Genomic DNA, 24,092 nt, shown 5'->3' with positions numbered 1-24,092 from the left:
GCTGGGCATGGTGGCGCGTGCCTGTAATCCCAGCTACTCAGGAGGTTGAGGCAGGAGAATTGCCTGAACCCAGGAGGCGGAGATTGCGGTGAGCCAAGATCGCACCATTGCACTCCAGCCTGGGTATCAAGAGCGAAACTCCGCCTCAAAAAAAAGAAAGAAGATACACCTTTGTGTAGCAGTTTGCATGCAGGACCCTCATGCTGTTGTTGGGTCTGTGCAGTGGCTGAATAGCCACCGGGCTTTCGGTCTTCTTCATGTGCACTTCTCACGAGTGCCCTACAGTAGTCCAGGATGCCGTGTAACCCTCAGGGTTGGCTCATGGAGTGAGCAGGAATGTGACTGGTGCTTTATATCAAGGTCACTTATTACCTGTGACTGTTAATGTGTTTAAACATGAACTAAGGTAGAAGATACACATACTGATTGCTCTATTAAGAGCCCCATATACTTTTGAATTATGTGTGGGCTTTTAAAAAATTTATTTTCCTTCCAAGACACTTTTTCTTGATATTAGTAATGTCTGTAAATGACACATACACAAACTTTGTCTGAAATTGTACAACCAAAATAAAAGCTTGCTTAACACATAATCTTTTAAAAATGGTCTCTTGCAGGAATTTCCCTCAACTTGAAATTATAAATATGTGTAGTCTTATGTTTGAATTTTTTAAAACTTTGTTGGTATTTTTTCTATGTCATTAAGTATTTTTTTAAAACAACTGTTGCATTGGATCTCTCATACTGACATAATTTATTTAACCATTCTTGAAGAGGTACACTATTTCTAATTTTTTATTGACCTTGGTAAGCATAAAAGTTATGTTTACTAAAAAAACAGGCTGTGCTTTAATAATTTTATTTTTTATTCCTGGATCGTGTTATGAATTAGCAAATGGGTAAATTTGTGAAGCATAGGAATTTTTAAAATTGTTTTACATCCATTGTCTACTTAATGGATTCAGCTTCGAATTTTTTAATTTACTTTTACCTCTGGTGTTGTTAGTGACTTGGAGGAGCCTTTTAATATACTTGATCCCCACATACACATAGTGTCATTATATATCTTATGTTTAATATGTGAGACAGCTTTCTGTCTTTATTAAAGGGGGCATACATAGCCAGCCACAGTGGCTCACACCTGTAATCCCAGCACTTTGGGAGGCTAAGGTGGGTAGATCACGAAGTCTGGCGTTCGAGACCAGCCTGGACAACATAGTGAAACCCTGTCTCTACAAAAAAAAAAAAAAAAAACCAGAAAAAAAAATTAGGCTGGCATGGTGCAGTGCCTGTAATCCCAGCTACTCAGGAGGCTGAAGCAGAAGAATCACTTGAACCTGGGAGGCGGAGGTTGGGATGAGCTAAGATGGTGCCACTGCGCTCCAGCCCTGGGCGACAGTGCAAGATTCCGTCTCCAAAAAATCAGGTCGGGTGTCAGGGGGCTCATATGTTGCAGGCTTACATTTGTTGTTTTTGTAGACAGACATTTTGATGGATTGTTAGACTTTGGTGTGTAGGCCTAGTGAATGATGGCTTTCTCATTTACATGGGATCATTGCAGCTTTAAGAATTGTGTGGTGCATCTGTGCCAACTTGGAAAGTTTGTCAGTGATATGTTAAAGTTTTTTAAAAGTTGCTACAACATCATGTGTGGTATGATTCCATTATGGGAATCCATATAAAAATATGATTCACAAATGTTTATATCATAAGCAAAGAAGTAGAGGGATACTAATGAAGCTATAGATGTGGGTTTTGTTTTCCTCTAGGGAGTGAGATTTGGTTGAAGTAAGTAATTTAACTTTTCACTTTATGTACTTATATATTTGGAAATTTTAGTTAGCATATATTTTGCAGAATTTAAGAATGGCAAGGGAAGCTATATTTTAAAATTAAGTGATTACTTTGAATTTTAAATGGAGAATAACTGCTTTGGATTTAAAAAGAAATAGATTTTATTTTCAAGAGCAGTTTTAGGTTCACAGCAAAGTTGAGAGAAAGGTACAGAGATTTCCCATATGCCCCCACACAACACACAGCTTCCTTCATTATCAACATCTTGTGCTAGAGTGATGCATTTGTTACTATTGATGAATGTGCAGTGACATGTCCTTATCACCCAGAGCCCATAGTTTGCTTTAGGGTTCACTGTTGCTGCTGCTGTTGTGTCTTCTAAGACTTTGGGGAACTGCATAATGATGTGTGTCTATCATTGTAGTATGGTACAGAGTGGTTTCACTGCCCTAAAAATCTGTGTTCTACTTGTTTATCCCTCTCTCCCCTTAGTTCCTCCTAGCTACTGTCTTTTTATTGTCTCCACAGTTTTGTCTTTTCTAGAATGTTATATAGCTGGAATCATATAGTATGTAGCCCTCTTAGATTGGCTTCTTTCACATAGAAATGTGCATTTAAGTTTCTTCCATGTCTTTTCATGGCTTTGATAGTACATTCTTTTAGGGATCCATAGTAGTTCATCATCTGGATATACCACAGTTTACCCATTCACCTACTTAAGGACATCTCGGCTGCTTCCAAGCTGTGGCAGTTATAAGTAAAGCTGCTCTAAACATCTGTTTGCAGGTTTTTGTGTGGACATAAGTTTTCAGCTCCTTTGGTTAATTACTAAGGAGCATAATGGCTAGATCATATGGTAAGAGTATGTTTAGTTTTGTAAGGAGTTGCTAAACTATTAAATATCTTCCAAAGTGGCTGTGTCATTTTTCATTCTCAGCAGCAGTGAATAAGGATTTCCGTTGCCAGTGTTCTGGATTTTGGTATGTAGTAGTATCGCCTTGTTTTAATTTGCATTTCTCTATTGACATCTAATGTGTTTGCTTTTTAGGGTGAAATGGTGAAAAACAGTAACCCAAATGAATCTGTAACTGCTAATGCTGCTACCAGTTCTCCTTCATGTACAAGAGGTAAAAGTGGCTACAAAATATTAATTTTTAAAATGTCATATAGTTTCTGAGTTCATTTTTAACTCCAGTAAAATTGAAATGGTTTCTGTTGTAAAGCCTTAAGATAGCTAATGAGTTGTGGGTAACCAAACATCAGTGTTAGTTTAGAAAGTTAAAGTAGGTAAATGAGATCCCACATCCACACACAAGGAGTATAAAATAAGAGACAGGAATTCTAAATGAAATATACTTCCAAATTCAGTGAGAAATTTTATGAATTCAGCAATGACTACTTCCTTTAGTATTGCCTATTCTGAAAAGTTTTTGAAACCCTTAAATATTGAGAACCCCAAAGAGCTCCTGTTTATTTGGGTGATACCAGTTAATATTTGCCCTTTCAAAGTTAAAACAAATGTTTTAAATAATTGATTTGCTTGAAAATAACAATAATCATGCCTGTAATCCCCAGCCCTTTGGGAGGCTGAGGTGGGTGGATCACGAGGTCAAGAGATTGAGACCATCCTGGTCAACATGGTGAAACCCCGTCTCTACTAAAAATACAAAAAATTAGCTGGGCATGGTGGCGTGTGCCTGTAATCCCAGCTGCTCAGGAGGCTGAGGTAGGAGAATTGCCTGAACCCAGGAGGCGGAGGTTGCAGTGAGCCGAGATGGCGCCATTGCACTCCAGCCTGGGTAACAAGAGCGAAACTCTGTCTCAAAAAAAAAAGAAAATAACAATAAAAAGTGTATTATATTTTAACATACCATATTTTTATGAAAACCATTTTTCAAAATTAAAAAGCTGTAGTGTGGAGAGCAGCCTTGCTTTCCACTTGTGCAGCTCTGCCATCTGGCTCTGTAGATCTGCCACAGCATTCACCTGCCTTGTGGTCCTGCCTCACACAGCATTTGGAAGACTCCCAGGTGTTTTCGTGAGAGAGAGAGAGTATTGAAGGCAACTAACACATTCGTACTCCAGGAAAAGGGTTTTGACCCCATGGACCCCTGCAATGGTCCTGGGAGCCTCCTGCCACACTGTGAGGACTATTTATCTGTCCTGTCCTGGCCAAGAAGTAATACATTCAGAGAGAGTTCCATGTATCCTGCTTTGAAATTTTTACAGTAGCTTGTCCTAACAGAAGACATTTTTACAAAATGATTCCAAATGTATTCATAGGGTGTTTTCTTTCGTGTTCTCACGTTTGATGTGTATGTGGTTGAGTAATGGTCTGTATTTCACTGGCTGCTCTGAGGATGTATAGTTCTCTAGTGATGAGAACAGTCTGCCTTACCCTTAAGGGTAGCCATAGGCTGCTAACAGGTGTTCACCTGCCTGGGTCCCAATAGATGTCCTTTTGTTTTGTCTGTATATAGAGTTTGATGGGCACCTAAAGGAGTAGTGTTGCTGTACTTATGCCTCTGTTCTAAAAGAAATAAATTACCAGTTATTGTGATTAGCTGAAGTCTAGTGATCTTTGACTTCTGATGTTAAAGGTACACTTCAAGGTTAGTAGGGCCAAAATTTGATCTTTAGTTCGTTAATTCTGTGTGCTTGTCACGTGGACGTTTATTGTGGATTGTTGTTTTACTAAAACTGTTTGTCTACCCACCTCCAAACCCCAAGTTATAAAACCAGTTTCTGGGAAAATTAACCTCAAGTTAAAAGGGAAAAAATTCAGCATGCATGCTCCAGGGAGAAAAACAAGTTTAGTGACTACTATAGTTTCCAAGAGGATGTTGTAAATGATAGCCTACATTTATTTATGCTCCAAGCAGTTACCTCATGTAATGCATGTTTGAGTAACTAAGGAATTTCTATTTTACTGTTGAGATTGTCCAACAATTTTGATTATCTTTGAGCAGAGTTATCTTGGACACCAATGGGTTATGTTGTTCGACAGACATTATCTACAGAACTGTCACCAGCCCCTAAAAATGTCACTTCTATGATAAACTTAAAGACCATTGCTTCATCAGCAGATCCTAAAAATGTTAGTATACCATCTTCTGCAGTTTTACCTTCGGATCCTTCCTACAACAAAGAAAAACACATTGTTCATCCTACCAAAAAGGTATGTATCACTAGAAACAAAAAGTAAGTTGGTGGTTGCCAGGGGCTCAGTAAAGTGGGGAATGAGAAGTTATTTATTAATGGGTACAGAGTTTCAGTTTGCAAGAGGAAATGAGTTCTGGAGATGGATGGTGATGATGGTTGCACAATAGTGTGAGTGTACTTAATGCCACTGAAATGTGCACATAAAAATAGGTAAGATGGTACGTTTTATGTTATATATATATATATAGTACTACTGTAAAAAAATGAGGGAAAAAGAGGTATGCATCACATTTTGATTATGTTGATTTTCTGTGCCACTAGATAGTCTTTGTTTTTGAGATGGAGTATCGCTCTGTCCCCAGGCTGGAGGGCAGTGGCGCGATCTCTGCTAACTGTGGCCTCTGCCCCCCAGGCTCAAGCACTTCTCCTGCCTCGGCCTCATGAGTAGCTGGAATTACGGGTGCCCGCCACCATGCCTGGCTAATTTTTGTATTTTTAGTAGAGACAGGGTTTCACCATGTTGGCTAGGCTGATCTCACTCCTGACCTCAAATGATCCTTCTGTCTTGGCCTCCCAAAGTGCTGGGATTACAGTTGTGAGCCACCACGCCCAGCCGGGATAGTCTTTTTGTAATCCCTCCAAATCCTAACTGTAAATGTGTTTCATTCTATACTGTAGTCAGTAGTCTGAGTTTATTGTACTTGCACATTGAATAAAGAATAGGTAGTGAGTCAAGAAATACAAGTGATAGCTTTTCTGTATGAGTGAGAATGTACATTTTAGATCTCTCTACTTAAAGTATTTGCAAACCATTTTGAATTATGTAAAGAAGAAATGTTGGCATAAGTTTATGCTCTGGTGTGTAAAGTTTCCGCTTCTTTTTCCCCTGGCCCTGGTCTTTGTTGAATTTAAGTGGCTTTTACCAGTATAAGAGTACTGGTAGCAAGATAATTGAATTCCACCATTTGTGATCACGTGGTACATGTTACTGATTTTTGGTTAATGGAGTTTTGGGTTTTTTTGTTTGTTTGTTTGTTTGTTTGTTTGTTTTATGGAGTTTTGCTCTTGTTGCCCAGGCTGGAGTGCAGTGGTGCGATCTCGGCTCACTGCAAACTCCGCCTCCCAGGTTCAAGTGATTCTCTTGCCTCAGCCTCCAAGTAAGTGGGATTACAGGCATGTGCTACCATGCCCAGCTAACTTTGTATTTTTAATAGAGACGGGGTTTCTCCATGTTGGTCAGGCTGGTCTTGAACTCCCAGTCTCAGGTGATCTGCCTGCCTTGGCCTCCCAAAGTGCTGGGATTACAGGTGTGAGCCATCATGCCCAGCCTTTGGTTAACGGAATTTATTTACTTGTTATAACATAATATTTAGAATAGATTTTTTTCCCTTAAGTAATTTTAAATAATTTTTTTTTTCACTGCAGCTTTGACCTCCCTGGCTCAAGCAATCCTTCCACCTCAGGCACCCTGGTAACTGGGACTACAGGCATGCACCACCACACCCAGCTAGTATTTGTATTTTTTGTAGAGACAGGGTTTTGCCATGTTGCCCAGGCTGGTCTTGTACTCCTTGGCTCAAACTATCCTCCTGCCTCAGCCTCCCAAAGTACTGAGATTATAGGCATGAGCCACCACACCCAACTTTAAGTTACATTTTTATTGATTCCTAGAACTGTTTCTTCAAGAGCCTTTTTTAAATTGGTCTAGATACGTCCTTGATTTTCATTATATATGGCTATAGTATTTTAGATTGAAATGCAGTCTTGTTTAGCATAATGGTTTTCTATCTTTTTGGGTGGATACTTTTTTATTTCTAAAAATGTAATTAGCTCTTCCGCATAAATGGTAGCTGTGTATTTACAGGGTAACAGTTACAGTGAAGGTAGATGGGTGCTTGTTCCTTACTGCTCTGTGCATGTATTTGAGAGAGAGAGCAGTATGTGTAAGGGAGAGATCCTTCCTTTTGTGCACACATTGAGCTTGACTCTCAGTGAAGCCTCCTGCCTGTCTCTGGGTGGCCAGGGGCAGGCTGGACGACAGCCCACTGTCTAATTCTTTGTTGCAGCTGCCAAGTCTCTCTCAGAGCCAGTTTTCCTAATATGCAGTTAGCATTCTAAGAGTTAACAGATTTTGTTTTATTTTTCCCAAGGTCTTTTTTAAAAATTATTTTCTTAATTATAGTTCTAAGAAAAGCTTGTTTTAGAAAAATTCTAAAAGATAAGAAGAATATCAGCATCTTCTGTTATCTTACAACCCAAATAGCTTTGCATTTTGCATTTTACATGGCTGGAGTGATAGTGATCAGAATTTTTTTTTTAACTTTCTGTATTGTGAAATTTTATTACAGAAATGATAAATGTAACACTTCAAGGATCTACTTATGGAAAAGGTCATCTCTCCCACACTTTTGATGCCTACCTTCAGAGAAACCTGCATTAGCAATCTGGCATATGTCCTGTCACAGGCTCATGAAAATATGAACAAAGAAACTCTGTTTTTGTTTTTTTTCTTAAACAAAATGCGATCATTTTATACACATTACCCTTAAACTTGTCTTTTTCGCTTAGAAAAATATCATGGACAGCTCCCGTGGGTCAGTGGATAAACATACTCTTTTTAAGAGCTGCTGAGACTTTTACTTCTGAAATTTAAATTCCAACTGGGTATAAAGCAGGGCCTAAAACATAAAAAGTTCCCTGCCCTTTGAGAGCCTCCATTCTGATGGAGGGAGGCTGACAACATGCAGACAGATGTAGGACATGTCAGAGAGTGATCAGTGCTCTGAAGAGAAAAGTCCAAGGGTAGACAGCAAAGGGTAGATGGAGATGAGGGAGCAGTCCCAGCCTAGCCGAATTCCAGTGAAGGGGCTTCAGTGCCAAGGCCCTGTGGCCAAAGCATATTTGACCTGGATGAATAGAGGCCCGCGGGGTTAGGGGCCTGTAGGAATGATGAGGTCACATTTAGCAGTCCTGGGGTGGGCCCAGGTATTTGATTTGAAGGTTCCATGGGTGATTCTGCTGTGCAGACAGGTGTGATGTACAGATGAGGAACCACTGGGCCATTCTGGTGGAAGTGGCCTGCCTGGAATTACAGGGAGAGCTTAGGCTGGGATCAATAAGGTCCTTAACACCATGATCTCCTCAAGCTGAAAATGAGGTTCTGTCCAAGTCTACCAGTTTTCAAAAGGAATTGGGTATTACAACTATTCCAACAAACTTTTTTTTCCTTCAGAATTATTCTAATGAATGCTGGCTCTTTAAAAAAAAAAACAGGATGAGAAACCTAACTCTGAATAAAATTGCCATGTGATTATAGGAGTTGATATCTTAATTTTGCTGATGCATAGTATTAAACATTCTATTGATCGCCCTAAAAACAGGATTTTTGCTTTGTATTTTTGTTCTAGTCTAAAGCATCACAAGGTAGCGACCTTGAACAAAATGAAGCCTCAAGAAAGAATAAGAAAAAGAAAGAAAAGTCTGCATCAAAATATGAAGTCCTGAGAGTTCAAGAGCCTCCAAGAATTGAAGTACATTTATATTTATTACTCACATTGTGTAATATAATAAGTGGCTCTTTCTTAATAGAAATATGAATTCATATTGTTTTCCTAAGTGAAAATCTCCAGGGCCTTTTAATGATCATTTTCTTAGTGCTAAAGAAAGCAGTAGCTACTCTTTCTTCTTACCTCTTCATTTTGGCTTCCTGGTTGTCTCAGAGCAGCCACTCCGTGAACATTTGAATGAATGAATGGTCTGGAGACAAAACTACTTGTATCGGAGTTGAATAGTTTGTGTGCCATATTGCTAATAGTTCCCTTCAGTTATCTTCTTTTCCTGTTTTTTTTTTTTTTCCCCCTTGCTTTGGAATGCTGGCTTTTGCAGGGCCTTCTTTTCTATCCGGAAGTCTTATTATAAAGTGCTTTATTATAGAGAGAAATGTAGAATACTATAGAACCATTGAAGGCCTGAGTCAGGAAGATTTCAGGAACTTCCAAAAGGATGGCTTTAATCGTCCCATGATACTCCACACGTCTTGTACTCTAAGGAGCCAGCCTGGATTCTGACTTAATTATGTGCCTGGTGGTTTTCTTTACATTGCTGTACCAGACTCAGGCGGCCTGGCTGCTTGTGCAGGCCGAAGACTCTCTCAGAGGTGCTGCCTGGGTGTCCAGCTTAGGGGCAAGGCCAGGGCATTTCTACAGACTTGGGTTGGGGGTTCCCAAGGCTCCTAGAACATCCATTTGAGAATAGCTGGGTTAAATGTTTGAAAACCTACCATGGCAGAGCATTATGGTTTAGGCCAGTAAATAATTTACATTTCTGCCCTATGTTTCCCATCTTTTTCCAAGGTACCTAAAATATTGACAGAATGACATAGGCATTTTCAAGTGATTTAAAAATTGTTTTTTAGCAGGTCTGTTGCCTTTGACTCCATTTACTATCCTGGGTTCAGCACATACAACATGCAGAACTACTGAATCTAGACAGTTTCTCTAATGAAAAACATAGTCTTTTGAAGAACAGGTACTTGAATACTCTCATGCCAAAGTAGTCCAAGGTCAGTTCTGTAGATCCCTCAGGTGTACCAAGATCGTTGGTGGCACTCTCTTTTTTGGGTACAGGGGTATTAGAACTGTAGTCTTTAAATTTGCTCCAAGTTGTATAAAGTAGAAACTCTTATGTGAGAGTTTCACAGCTGTTTTTTTTTTTAATCACTTTTAAGAACTTTTGTGGGACCTTATTGAAGAATGAAAATATAAGCAAGGAAAAGGTTGCACTTGGCATGTTTGTATTAACAAAGAGCTAAAGGGGTGTGTGGTTTACTTAGGATGCTGAGGAATTTCCTAACCTGGCAGTTGCATCTGAAAGAAGAGACAGAATAGAGAGACCGAAATTTCAATCTAAACAGCAGCCACAGGTAATTTTTAGATTGAAACCACAATTGCTTTAGGCTTAACTTTTCTGGCTCAACTAAATGCTTGAGAAAAACTGCTTTCCAGACATCTCTGTGTGGAGACAGGTGGTTTTGTTTTGATTCATTCCTTCAGGAGAGAACTGTACTCAGCGTGTTGAAACAGAATTACTCTTAAGCCAAAACATTTTAAATAATAAGATTTTATTACTTTATAAGATTATTATTTTATAACAAGATTATTGGTAACTGCATTTGCTAAGTCAGAAAGAAGGGGGCTACATACTGCCTTATGATACTTTAAAGGAAAAAAGTTGACTCAGTTTATTTGGGAAACAAATTTTTTTGCAAGTCAGTAATATCTAACAGAAGAAAAATAAGAGAGGCACCACGGTTTTACTCTCTGCAGTCAAAACAGAAGCTAAAGTGGAGGTGATTCCCCTTCCACACTCCACCACCTGCAATGTAGATTCAGGAGGGAGCTTGTGATTCATAATTTAGATGTGGAACTTGTGTGCTTGTGGACATTTATTTGCTAGGATATGCATTGTCATTTTGCCTTTTAAAGGGGGGAACGATTGTTTCTGCATTCGTGAAAAATAAACTTCTAAACCTTTGTGTGAGTTAACTTTAAGTTCAATGTCATAATTTGCTCATCTTCCTTCCATGCAGCAGGCCTCCTTGCCTGTCCTTTGTTGCACGTGGCACTTTCCCCTGATGGGAGCCCTCAGCCAGTAGGGTTTTTGGTGTCCAGGAAGAGAACACTTGGCAAGAGAGTGGAGTGGAGGCACTAAAGCAAATGGGACACCATGCCTTAGGACATATCTCTGGGCTTCCTTGTACAACTTTTTTATAGTCTCAAGACCCAAATCACAACAATGTCAAAAATAATACTTGTTTTAAGCATATCAGACTTTGAGCCTGTATTTAATACTATTTGCTGAGTATGATTTGGGCTTATGTAGAGTTCTGGTTGTATCAGTATAATTTCATGACATTTTGTTGGTTTACAGAGGCATTTGGAGAGAGAGTGGTACCAATGAGACAGTAGTACTAACCAAGTAGCCTCACACGCAGACTTTGTAGCCAAAGACTTTATACAAGTGCTAGTGTCTTGTCTGTAGATGTACATTGTTAACCACTCACAATGGAGATACAGACAAAAGTGTAGTTGATTTAATATAAACCCAATTTTCTGAAAGAAGGGTGACATAAACAACCATGGTAATATTGGCAGATAGTATGAGATTGATGTTTTTTCCCTATTTTCTTGTTACTTGAATTTAAAAAAATTTTTTTTTATAGTCTCCAAATCTTACTTCATTTTGTCTTTAATTACATCAGTTTTTTTGTAAAATGAAAGCACAGTTTGTCTAGTTTTATAAGTAAATTTATGAATTTTGAACTTTCAGGATAATTTGAAAAATAGTGTAAAGAAGAGCCAGCTTCCAGTGCAGTTGGATTTGGGGGGCATGCTGACAGCCCTGGAGAAGAAGCAGCACTCTCAGCATGCAAAGCAGTCCTCCAAACCAGTGGTGGTATCAGGTAAGATTCTGTCCATCTCAGGCAAGTGGTTGGAAGTCTTTTTCAGCTAGATTATTGTGTTAACATTTTCTCTTGTTATCAAAAGTTATTTATAAATAATCAAAACAATGTGATGCTGGAATAAGCATAGATACGGACCTGTGGAGTAGAATTAAGAATCTAGAATTAAATTCATGTATCTGTGGCCAGTTATTTTTCATAAGTGTGCTAAGTCTATGAAGAGAATAAAGGACAGTCTCTAAAATGGTACTAGAACATCTGGATTTCTACATGCTAAAGGATAGTCATATCTCCTACCTCATACCATAGATCCAAATGAACTCAAAATGGAACAGTGAGCTAAATATAGGAGCTAAAAGTATAAAACTCTTAAAAGAAAACAGGGTAAATCTCCATGACCTTGGATTAGACATTGGATTTTTAGATAATGGCACCAAAAAGATGAGCAACAACAAAAAAAATTAACCTTGGACCACATTAAAATTAAAAATTTTTGCATACCAAAGGACATTATCAAGAAAGTGAAAAGAATACTTACAAAATGGTTGCAAATCATATATCTGATAGTGGATTAATATTCAAATATTTAGGAATTCCAGCTGAACAGCAAACAATCCAATTTAAAAATGGGCATAGGGCTGGAAAAGACATTTCTCCAAAAAGGGTACACAAGTGGTCAATAAGCACATGAAAAGATTATCAACATTGTTAGTCATCAGGGAAATAAAAACACAGAAAATAACAAGTGTCAGTGAAGGCGTGGAAAAATTGGAACCCTTGTACACTGCCAGTCGGAATGTAAAATGGTGCAGCCACTGTGGAAGACAGCCTGGTGGCTTCTTAAAATGCTAAATGCAGAGTAATTACATGACTCAGTGATTTTGCTCCTTAATATTTACCCAAGAGCAAACAGACTTAGACACTTTTACACTGGGGTTTGCTATGACATTATTCACAATAACCAAAAGTAGAAATAGCGCAAATGTTCATTACCACATGATGGTGTAAACAAATGTGGTATACTTACACAGAGTAATAATTCAACCTTAAAAAAGGAATAAATTCTTATACATGATACATGAATGAAACCTGAAAATATTATATCATATAAAATTAGCCAGACATAGAAACACAGCTACTGTGTGATTCCACTAAAAAGAAATATCTAGAATAGGCAAATTCATAAAAACATAAATTAGAGGATACCTGGGGCTGAGGGGAAAAGGAATGGTGAGTTATTATTAATGGGGACAGAGTATTCATTGGTGCATGAAAATGTCTTGAAAATGGATAGTAGTGATGGTTGCATAACATTATGAATATAATTTACGCCACTGAATTATGCACTTAAAAAGTTAAAATGGTAAATTTTATGTCATTTTTCCATAATTAAAATATTTTTAAGTTATTAAAATAGGATGATTTTTTAAAATTGATGTTATTAAAAGATGAGCTTTCTACTTGATTGATGACATTGTATAGCTGAAAATCTCCTTACCTATAGACGTGCCCTGAGTTCCTGAAAATCTTTACTGTCTGGGTCAGGGTCAGGAAGCTGCATTCCATGTATTGCAGCCTATGCACTGGGCACCACTGGGAACACTGTTGAGTTAGTGCTGATGTGGCTGTCTCTTTCCTCTGACACATCTTAAGAGCCAAGACTGTTAAAACACACAATATGTCATAAAAGGCAACCTGCAAATTTTCCACCAGAGGCTTTTAAATATTTCTTCCTTTTGAAGTAATTATTTCAGAAAACACTACTTTTTTTTTTTTTTTTTTTTTTTTTTTGAGACGGAGTTTCGCTCTTGTTACCCAGGCTGGAGTGCAATGGCGCGATCTCGGCTCACCGCAACCTCCGCCTCCTGGGTTCAGGCAATTCTCCTGCCTCAGCCTCCTGAGTAGCTGGGATTACAGGCACGTGCCACCATGCCCAGCTAATTTTTTGTATTTTTAGTAGAGACGGGGTTTCACCATGTTGACCAGGATGGTCTCGATCTCTTGACCTCGTGATCCACCCGCCTCGGCCTCCCAAAGTGCTGGGATTACAGGCGTGAGCCACCATGCCCGGCCAAAAAACACTACTTTTTTTTTAATCTGTGGATCTTCCCTTTTTTTTTTAACTTTTGTTTTAGGTTCAGGGGTACACATGCCGGTTTGTTTTATAGGTAAACTTGAATCATGGGGGTTTGTTGTACAGATTATTTCATCACTCAGGTACTAAGCCTCTAGTTATTCTGATACCAATAGTTATTCTGATCTTCTCCCTCCGTCCACCCTCAAGTAGGCCCCAGTGTCTATTCCCCCTTTGTGTCCATGTGTTATTCTTACCATTTAGCTCCCACTTACATGTGAGAACATGTGGTATTTGGTTTTCTGTTCCTGTGTTAGTTTGCTAAGGATGACGGCCTCCAACTCCATCCATGTTCGTACAAAGGACATGATTTCATTCTTTTTTATGACTGCAGAGTATACCATGGTGTATATGTACCACATTTTCTTTATCCAGTCTATTGTTGCTGGGCATTTAGGTTGACTTAATGTCTTTACTATTGTGAATAGTACTGCAGTGAACATTCACATGCATTTGTCTTTATAATAGAATGATTTATATTCCTTTGGACATATAATGGCATTGCTGGGTCAAATGGTATTTCTGTTTTAGGTATGAGGAATCATCATACTGCTTTCCACAATGATTGAACTAACTTACACTCCCAGCAACAGTGTATAAGTGTTTCTTTTTCTCTGAAACCTCGCCAGCATCTGTTATAGCCATTCTTTTTTTTTTTGGACAGAGTTTCGCTCTTGTTACCCAGGCTGGAGTGCAATGGCGCCATCTCGGCTCACTGCAACCTCCGCCTCCTGGGTTCAGGCAATTCTCCTGCCTCAGCCTCCTGAGTAGCTGGGACTACAGGCACGCGTCACTGTGCCCAGCTGATTTTTTGTATTTTTAGTAGAGACAGGGTTTCACCGTGTTGTCCAGGATGGTCTCGATCTCTTGCCCTTGTGATCCACCCGCCTCGGCCTCCCAAAGTGCTGGGATTACAGGTGCGAGCCACCGCGCCCGACGCTGTTATAGCCATTCTAACTATTGTGAAGTGTTATCTCATTGTGGTTTGATTTGCATTTCTCTAACGATCAGTGATTTTGAGCTTTTTTTCATACGCTTGTTGGCCACTTGTATGTCTCTTCAAAAGAGTGTCTGTTTGTGTCCTTTGCCCACTTTTTAATGGGGTTGTTTTTTTCTTGTAAATTTGTTTAAGTTCCTTATAGATGCTGGATATTAGACCTTTGTCAGATGGATAGACTGCGAAAATTTCTCCCATTCTGTAGATTGTTTACTCTCATGCTAGTTTCTTTTGCAGTGCAGAGGCTATTTAGTTTAATTAGATCCCATTTGTCAATTTTTGCTTTTGTTGAAGTTACTTTTGATGTGTTTGGCATGAACTCTTTGCCAGTTCCTGTGTCCAGAATGGTATTGCCTGAGTTGTCTTTCAGGGTTTTTATAGTTCTGGATTTTACATTTAAGTCTTTAATCGTCTTGAGTTGATTTTTGTATATAGTATAAGGAAGGAGTCCAGTTTCACTTTTCTGCACGTGGCTAGCCACTTATCCCAGCACCATTTATTGATCAGGGTGTCCTTTCCCCATGGCTTGTTTTTGTCAGCTTTGTTACTTGTTCCTTGCTTCCTCTTTTACTGCCTCTGGTGTTAAATATTTTTAGAGTACACTTTTGATTTCTTGTTGATTTTTTTTTTTTTTTTAAGTTTAGTTTGGAAAACTACTTTCTTAGTGGTTGCTGTACGGATTACAGTATACCTGTTAGTTTATGTATTAGAAAAACTTTACTCCAATATGTGTCCATTTTCTTCCTCCCCCTTTATGCTATCGTCATATGGTACATCTAAATATATTATAAACCAAACACTACAGTGTTGGAACTACAACTTTGTATAGCCATATCTTTTAAAGAAGAGAAGGAATGAGGGAAAAATTTATATTTACCAGTTTCATAATTATGATTTTAGGTGTTCTTTATTCCTCTGGATTCATTTGCCATCTTGTATCCCTTCTGGTTGTATTTCTTCTGAAGGGCTTCCTTTAGTATTAGTGACACAAGCCATACTAGCAACAAATTCTCACAGTCTTTATCTAGGAATGTCTTTATTTTGCATTCACTTTTTGAAGGTTAGTTTTGCTGAATACAGAATTCTTGGTTGACTGCCCCATAGCCCATCCTTATAGCGAGTCTTCCCCTGGACTCCATGTAAGTCCTTGCTGGCCTGGTGGTTTCTGTTGCTTGCCTATTCAAAATGGCAGCCTCTGACTGGCCATGCTCCCTTGCCTTCCCCATTTGCTGAAATCACCGCTTTAAATGACCACCCTCTGAATTCAGCAAGCCCCTTATGGCCGTGACAGGGAAGCTGCTGGTTTTCACAGCCTTGCCACCTGGTTCAATGAGCCAAAGCTGAGCAGGGAGAAACTAGGAAAAGCCTCAGACAGGAATGTCCAGACTCATACTGTTCTCACCCAAAGGCTAGTCATCTAAGAAGTAAGCACTCGGTTTGTTGGAAGCCTTTGATCACTTTCCAGAGGGCTGATATGATTGTTTCTGGCAGTTATGTTGAACTTGGTGGTTGTTTTTGTGGGAGGGAATGGTTGATCTTCCTCTGCTGTGAGGAAAAGACTCTTCTTGGGCCCATTGTCAGTGCTTTGTGAAGAGGTGCCTGGCAGTGGGGTGCAGGAGGTGTAGAGTTGGAGGGCTTGTGGCAGGTTTTGCAGGAGCCCAGGTGAGATGCTGAACTTAGTGGTGTTGTTGAGGACTGGGTGAATGAGCACGTGAGCCACACATGGTTTTCCAAGAAGACCTGAGAAAAAGAATTGAGCCAGTCACATGTATGTTCAAACCCCATGTGGAAATAAGGCTCCAAAGATGCAAGCAGCTGTGCTTACTAAGGCCAGAGCAGCCTGGGAGGCAGGTACTGTTATCTTAGTTGACCTGTGCAGGTTACGTTCTACATTGAAGCAGTGAATCCAACAGGTGAGACTAAGTGGGACTGCCTGATTGACAAAGCACCAGTTATTTTAAAAACTGTTCCAAAATTGAAGGAAGGCAGGTAAAATATATTTGGAAAAATGTTGGTGACTGTTGAAGCTGGACATCGGCACAGGGTTTGTTTACTATTCTGTTTTGTTTGGCATATGTTTGGAAATTTTCCAGATCAAAAAGTGGGGGGAAAAACTATATAGGAATTAACTGTTTATTTGAAATAATTATCGATAAGGGAAATAGAACAGAAAAGGAGAATAAAATTGAACTGTTTAGTAGTAATCACAATAATTCATTGGCTATGTAGAGGGATTACCAACTGCTCATGATGGGATTTGGGAAAACATGTCTGGAAAACTCAAGAGAATTAACTAGAAATATTATCTTATAGTGGCCTTATAAGGTACCTGGATACAAGATACACATATAGAAACCAATAGCCAGCTTCCATAAAGGCAGTGTCAACTGGAAATGGTAGTGGAGAGAGACATGTTCACAGTAGTAACAGTGAGTGCAGACCACCTAGAACTGCCCTGAGTCAAAAAATGAGATCCAGGCAGTATTAGACTGTATTGGGAAACATGGGAGACCTGATCACATGGATAGGAGGGTAGGTGTTCCTAAGTTACTTGATACTTTTTGGGGATCTCATCCGAAAGATAATAAATATCATTTAGAAATTGCCAATGAAAAGAATGTGTAAGAGATTTTTTGACAAAGATGAGAAGGGTTGTGGGGACAGGCTGGGGATGACATGGCAAACTCCTTTGGATACCCTGAGGCAGCCACTGGGCAAGCTGCGGTCCAAGAGCTGGGTAGAGCATCTGGGAGGTGACCATGAGCCCTTTGTCTCACTGTGTTTCAGTTGGAGCAGTGCCAGTCCTTTCCAAAGAATGTGCGTCAGGGGAGAGAGGTCGCCGTGTGAGTCAAGTGAAGACCCCGCACAATCCCTTGGACTCCAGCGCCCCCCTGATAAAGAAAGGGAAGCAGAGGGAGATCCCCAAGGCCAAGAAGCCAACCTCACTGAAGAAGGTGTGTAGGTGTTTCAGCCAAAGCGAGGCACTAGAAATCTTAGACAGTTTCATGTGTCCATGGTTATCCTCCCAGCTCTTAGATTTCTGGATTTTACGACTTAAACATTACTTGAATATGTTGTAGTAAAACACGTTAATGATACTCTAACAAATGATTCCTCACCCTCCCAGCATGACACATGAGGAACATGTTATGTGGAGAATGCTTCAGCTACTTGAGAAGAAAGGAACATCTTTTATTGTTTTAACTTTGCAGTGGCATGGACAGAAAACCAGAAATGGGAGGAGTTGCATTTTCCTCCTCCTTATCATCCCCCTTCATCCTACCCTAGCTGATCTATCTGATGTTCAAAGTCAGTGAATAGTACACACTTCCTTATAGACCTTCCAGGAGGACAGTCACAGGCTCCTCTGATGAATTCTTTTTTCTTTTTTCTTTTTTTTTTGAGACAGAGTTTTGCTCTTGTCGCCCAGGCTAGAATGTAATGGCATGATCTTGGCTCACTGCACCCTCGGCCTTCTGGATTCAAGCAATTCTCCTGCCTCTGCCTCCCAAGTAGCTGGAATTGCAGGCATGTGCCACCATGCCCAGCTAATTTTTATATTTTTAGTAGAGACAAAGTCTCACCATGTTGCCCAGGCTAGTTTCGAATTCTTGACCTCAGATGATCCACCTGCCTTGGCCTTTCAAAGTGCTGGAATTACAGATGTGAGCGACCTCCCTCCAGTGAATTCTCACAGCAACCCTGTGGTGTAGGTGCTCAGGCAAGCGCTGAGCTACAGAATTGGATTCAGAGCTCAGGGCTTTCCTGTGTGGCTGCTCTGCATACCCAGGGAGGAATGTGCCACTCCAAAACCAGCGGGGAGGGTTGGGTCAGCTCCCTGGAGGCTGGGGCGCACTTGGCTCCTCTCAAAGCACAAATAGGCGCATTGCCAACAGGTTGAACTTGGGCGGTTTAATTTGCAGAAGAGCTTATCTTTTAAGTACAAATATTTAGGCATTTTAATTGTTTGTTTAATTTTTAAGATTATTTTGAAAGAACGGCAAGAGAGAAAGCAGCAGCGTCTCCAAGAAAACGCTGTAAGTCCAGTTTTTGCCAGTGATGACACACAAGATGGAGAGAGTGGTGGTGACGACCAGGTTCCAGAGCAGGCAGAGGCCTCAGGTACCAACTTCTGTTTGTGCCTTAAGAATAATTTAGGTGGGAGCAGCTGCAGAAAGGATGAGCTATGCTGAGCAAACTCTCCAGGACTTGGCTGACTCCTCTTGCCTTTGTGGTGAAAGTGGGTCAGCATTGAGCTCCCAGCTTTACAAGGAAGGGATGTCCCCATGGATGGGGGAGTGTTTCTAGTGCCTCTTGTTCTGCGGTCTGTGAGGGACAGAGGTGAGGATCCTCCCTTCCCACCAAATTTGATTTGTGTGGTGCTAGGCGGTCCTCTAACTTAAAGTGGTCATGAGAATTAGCACCGCTAGCTGCACAGCTGTTTACCAGCAAGTATATGAGATGTGGGGACATGAACACAAATGTATTTTTTTAAGCAAACTTCTTATTCAGCTGTACATTTAGAAAAGTGCATAAATCATCAGTGTATGACTTGAGGACTTTGCACAGTAACCACCGTACCCAGATCAAGAAGCAAAACAGCTCAGCAATTTCCTGTGCCCTCTGGTCAGAGACCTCCCCTAGGAGACCCTTCCCTGATGGCAGCCCCACCCACGGCTTCGGACGTGGCTCTGGTGCAGCTGTGTGTTGTGTGCTGCTCTCTCTGTCCCCTGTCCTTCAGCCTTATTGGCGACATGGAGTTGCCGTTTATTTTCATTACTGTGTAAAATTCAGCTGGACGAGTGTACAGGGTTGCGGATGGGCATGCAGGCATTTTCTAGTTTGGGGTAATTAGAAATAGGTTTGCTGTGGACAGTGTTATATGTGTCTTAAAGGACACAAGCACTCATTCCTTTGGGGCATCACGTGGGAGCAGAATTGCTTTAGTAGCTCCTGCCCAATGGGTTTCTAACTGTTCTACCAGTTACAGCCCCAGCATGGCTGAGAGTTTCAGGTGCTCCCCATCTCCACGGGACCACGGGGTACTATCTTTTTTGAGCCTGCCATTCTTATAGGTCCGGTATATGTTTTTTCATTCCTTCACTTGGTGATCGGTTATGCAATTGCATTTTGATAGTCGGGAGAAGTAACTAGTAAGTTATTACTGCATCAGACCTGGTGTGTTTGAACACACACCTCTTGAGTTTGTCATAGTTTAAATGTTGGAGTTCAGCACTTTCTAAAGGATTATTTCAAAAAGAAATGGTCTCAAGCATTTGAGAAAAAACTTACAACTAAAGGCCAATTTTTTAAAACTTCCTGATAATGCAATTCTTCAGGTTAAATTTCAAAATCAAAAAATAAATTTGGCCACTGAACTGTACACTTAAAAGTGGTGAAACTGGTAAGATTAACGTATATTTTACCATAATAAAAATGAATGTATAAGTAAATTGGGGGGAGGCACACCTCCAGGCATGACAGCCTCCACCCGCTTTTCTGGTTTCCCCAGGCATCCTTGTCTGTCATTGCTGCCTTCTGTAAACCTCTGCATGTTGTCTGTGGATGTGGTGGTTGTGTGCAGAGTCTGGTTGCATCGGTAAGACTGTATTCAGCCAGCCCCTCAGTGTGTGCACTGAGCCTTAGAGATGTCTTATAATGACTTTTTCCTCCACGAAGGGCCAGAGGGGACGGACGAACCGATCTCCACTCCTGCGGTTGAGGGCAAGTCAGAGGAGCCACCAGGCACAGAACTCCAGAGGGACACAGAAGCCTCCCACCTTGCTCCCTATCATTCCACCTTCCCTAAGATCCACAGCCGCAGATTCAGGGAGTGAGTGAGCCCCTGCCTGCCAGGGACTGGTGGAAGAGGGAAGTGCTTCGGTTCAGTATGGCGTTGATTTCTTCCATAAATCCATGTTGCTGGGCCACACTGTGCTTTAACTCTTATGGTTGAAAGTAGCCAGGCCTGGTTACACTTGTTCAGGGAGAGCCTAATTGTTGTGTCTGTATCTGCTTCTACTGAGGTTCTCGTGGTATTAAGGATGGAAAAGGGGCCCTCAGCCCAGGTTTGAAGTCAGAGAAATGGATAGTGAGGTGACTGTGCATCACCTTGGGCCCCTTTTCATGGTTCAATCTCTGTATAATTTCTTAGGGCAGCAGGATTCTTTTAACCTTGTGTGCTCACTCCGTCTTCCCCCCTTGCCCACTTTTCTTCCAGGATAGTCTCCTGGTATTTGTCTTTATGACAGGGAGATGCACAGGGTAGTGGCTGAGATGGGGACCTGTGGCAAACTATGGTTGTGGAGGCAGCGCCCAGAGAAATTTCTCCCTTGTAGTTGGGAATGGGGGAAAATGGCCCAGTATTTACCTTTTGTAAATTTAAATCATCGGGAATTCCACAGTTCCAGTTAGTAGTACTTGCTGAAACGACCTCTTGTCTGCTGCATTCTACGTCTCTTCTCCCTGGGGTGGGTTGGGAGCATTGCTGCAGTGTCACAGCCAGTGGCACAATTCCTGATGTCTGATGTTTCTTTCAGTTACTGCAGCCAGATGCTTTGTAAAGAAGTGGATGCTTGTGTTACCGACCTACTCAAAGAATTGGTCCGTTTCCAAGACCGTATGTACCAGAAAGATCCAGTCAAGGCCAGGACTAAACGGCGACTCGTGTTGGGGTTGAGGGAAGTTCTCAAACACCTGAAGCTCAAAAAACTGAAATGTGTCATTATTTCTCCCAATTGTGAGAAGATACAGTCGAAAGGTAAAGGCATGGCGTGGTCCTGTGACATGTGGGCCCCTGCGTGAGTGTCTAGTGTGCCATCCGCGTGGTCACCACACACCTGGTGTACTGTGCCACGGGCCTTGACAGCTCATCTTTGTGGGTTTTGTTTTGATGAATTGTTTCCCAACTGCATTGACCATTACTAAGTGCCTTACCCTCTGTAGGGCAGGTGGGTCCTGTGGTCCTGCACACGGCGGGCCCAGCCAGCCCACGCAGGCCTCTGGCATCAGGGAAAGACATGCCTCTGTTGTGCAGGCCGCCACCCTGGGGCTGGGATAGTCACTGATCACTCATACCACAGAGATGCTATGCCTGGCAGCCAAGCAGTACCTACCTAGGGCTTTTGTCTACTTGACATTTAGTTGTTCAGTCTGTGGTTGACTCATCTGCTTGCTTGTTACAGGTATGACTTTGTCTAAATATTTTGCTGTTTTACTTAAACTGGAATATACGTTTTGTTGGATGTGATATGCTGTGTCAGGTGACAGTGAACCCTCACTTGTGACATCTTACGTTTGGCCTACACTTGTGCTTTCTTGGCTTCTGAAGGACTTGCCTGTCCCTGTTGTGTCCTTCTCAAATTGAGCAATAGGAGAACTGATAAGAGCAGAGTGGCATCGCTCTTATCCTTCATCTCCCTCTAGGCTAGGGAACTCACAAGCTTCTCCCTGGCCCCATTCCTTTCTCCTGCCGTGTAAAATTCAACTTTTTTTTTTTGAGAAAATGCATCCGCATCCTGTGGCTGAACCTGCAGAGATGATGTTTTCCAGTTATCATTTCCTGTCTAAAGCCTGGAGATTTTCTGACATGGCCAAGGCCCCTAGCCGGCAACTCTTCCCTGTCCTAACTTGGTACGGGTCTACCATCACTGTTGACAGAATATGGCAGACGGGATCTCAGTGACCCACCCATCTGGTTATGTGCCCAGAGGCCTTTCCAGGTCATTGAAGAGGACAGGCCACATGCTTCCGTGGCTGTTTTTGTCAGCGTTGTTACAAGTCCATAGCTAAAGGGTCAAATAGTCCTATAGGGTTTGTTAAGGGAGAGGCAGGCTTGGGCTCCTTCCCTTTCCATATCTCTATATAAGAGACTTGTGAGCTACTGCTCACATGTTTTCAGTTTTAAGTATTTGTCAACTCCCCAATAAAGCAAAAGGGCTTTGCTTTTCTTACCCTAATGTATAGTTTGGGTTATTGTCTTTGTTTTGTGGTGGTTGCTTAATTGTCTGTATACTTAGCATTAATGAAACCTCATGCCCTCAGCCAGCTGCCTCGGCCTCTTCTAAGACAGTTGGTTACACCAGGCATTTTGCAGTTTTATCTGCTAAAGAAACCTGTATTCCCAGCTTGCTGTACCTCATGTATTTGGCACCCAGGGATACCCTTGGCTCTCACCCCCTTTCGATAAGGTATTATTTACGGACTCCTTCTTGGGGTGCACTCTTGTTTTGTTGGAGCACTTTCCTCTAGTGGTTTAGGAGAAAAGGATACATGGGAGGCATATTTTGAACCTCTTGCTTTAAATCCAGAGTCTCTGATTCTTGATCCTTTGTGATCTTTTTTGCACTCTCTGCTCCCTGGGCGTTCACTGGAAGTGCCTTGTTACAGGATGTGGGACAGTTTGCATCCAGTGTCTTTGGCTGTGGGACATGCTGAATTTTTGCTTTAAATCCTCTCCTCCAGTCCCAGCCAGCTCTTCTTGGAACTGCATCAGGGTCAGGCCTCCTGGACTGGTGTCTTCACATTATTTGTTTCCTGCTTCTTTTCATCTCTTCCTTTTGGTTTTATTTTCTGTTAGGATTTCTCAACTGTGTCTTCTAAACTTTCTGTATAGCTTTTTACTTCTGATTTTTTATTTTTTGGGAGCTGTTTTCATCCTCTGAAGATTCCTTTTTTTTTTTTTATCACATTGCTGCTGCCTCAGGGACGCCTCTCTGAGAATTTTAATGATGCTGAATTCCTCTTACTGCACTGCCTCTGTTTCCTCCCAGTAGTTTGCTTTGTTTGTTTTGGCCTCTCATGGTGGAGGTTTTCCACAGATGTCCACTATCCCTCAGTTGTCTGTGCTTATTTAAGAGCCAGTAAACAACCGACTAGAAATCCAGGTGTGTGGCTGGTGTTCAAGGCTGTGAGCAGCATTGAGGGTGATGGTTCTCAAAATGTAGCCAGCATCAGAATCACCCAGAGGGCTGAGGAAAACACAGATTCCAGAGTTTCTGCTTCAGTATGTCCAATGGGCCCAAGAATTTGTACTTTGAGCAAGTTCCTGGGTGCTGCTGCTGCTGCTCTGAGGAATGCACTGAGAACTTCTGTAGGATGATGTGGTCGGGCTGCTTCCATGTTGGAAGTGCCCCAGGTGTCTCTGTCTCCCCTAGGGCTGGTCAAATCCCCAAGGAAGACTTCTCACTGCTTGCTGGAGGGACAGGCGAACTTCGCCCTGTGAGCTCATCCTGAGGTCACCACCGTTAGATGTGTGGTGTGTCATACCTTGCAAACCTGTGCTGTGCCTTACCAAAGGGCTGCAGCTGAGCGACTTGCCCCTTTGCCAGTGTTCAGCCAGCCCTCCTCACTGGTGCATCACCCTGTGCTGCCTGCTCCTGGCCGTTGGGGGATTCTGGGGTCCAAGACTGCTATTCTAGGCTTTTCTCACTGTTGGCTTAGGTTGGCTAGCTCAGTTGTCCATTTGCTGAAACTTTCTGCTGTTATCTCTCACATTCTTCTATGGATTTATGCCTTTTAAAAAAAAAGTAAAAGTGTGTGTGTGT

At 41.4% G+C, this 24,092-nt stretch overlaps 1 protein-coding gene across 8 annotated transcripts in view; it reads left to right on the top strand.

The window, feature by feature from the left end:
* Positions 1 to 24,092, top strand: part of SECISBP2 (SECIS binding protein 2) — a 42,283-nt gene that overhangs the window by 11,628 nt on the left and 6,563 nt on the right. For 3 of the 8 annotated variants that reach the window (XM_017528469.2, XM_017528474.2, XM_017528470.2), the window contains 9 exons: positions 2,843 to 2,921; positions 4,764 to 4,972; positions 8,364 to 8,486; positions 9,788 to 9,877; positions 11,284 to 11,416; positions 17,335 to 17,501; positions 18,531 to 18,669; positions 20,227 to 20,380; positions 21,087 to 21,307. In XM_017528469.2, coding sequence (XP_017383958.1) covers positions 2,843 to 2,921; positions 4,764 to 4,972; positions 8,364 to 8,486; positions 9,788 to 9,877; positions 11,284 to 11,416; positions 17,335 to 17,501; positions 18,531 to 18,669; positions 20,227 to 20,380; positions 21,087 to 21,307 — 1,315 coding nt within the window. The remainder of the gene's footprint in view (positions 1 to 2,842; positions 2,922 to 4,763; positions 4,973 to 8,363; positions 8,487 to 9,787; positions 9,878 to 11,283; positions 11,417 to 17,334; positions 17,502 to 18,530; positions 18,670 to 20,226; positions 20,381 to 21,086; positions 21,308 to 24,092) is intronic. The other 5 variants (XM_017528473.2, XM_017528472.2, XM_037738450.1 and 2 more) reach the window with 5 other exon arrangements.

Source organism: Cebus imitator, unplaced genomic scaffold (genome assembly GCF_001604975.1).
Source record: "Cebus imitator isolate Cc_AM_T3 unplaced genomic scaffold, Cebus_imitator-1.0 Scaffold53, whole genome shotgun sequence".
In the NCBI taxonomy this organism is placed as follows: domain Eukaryota; kingdom Metazoa; phylum Chordata; class Mammalia; order Primates; family Cebidae; genus Cebus; species Cebus imitator.
Note: the sequence above shows the minus strand (reverse complement) of the source record. Positions and strands in the feature narration are given on the sequence as shown.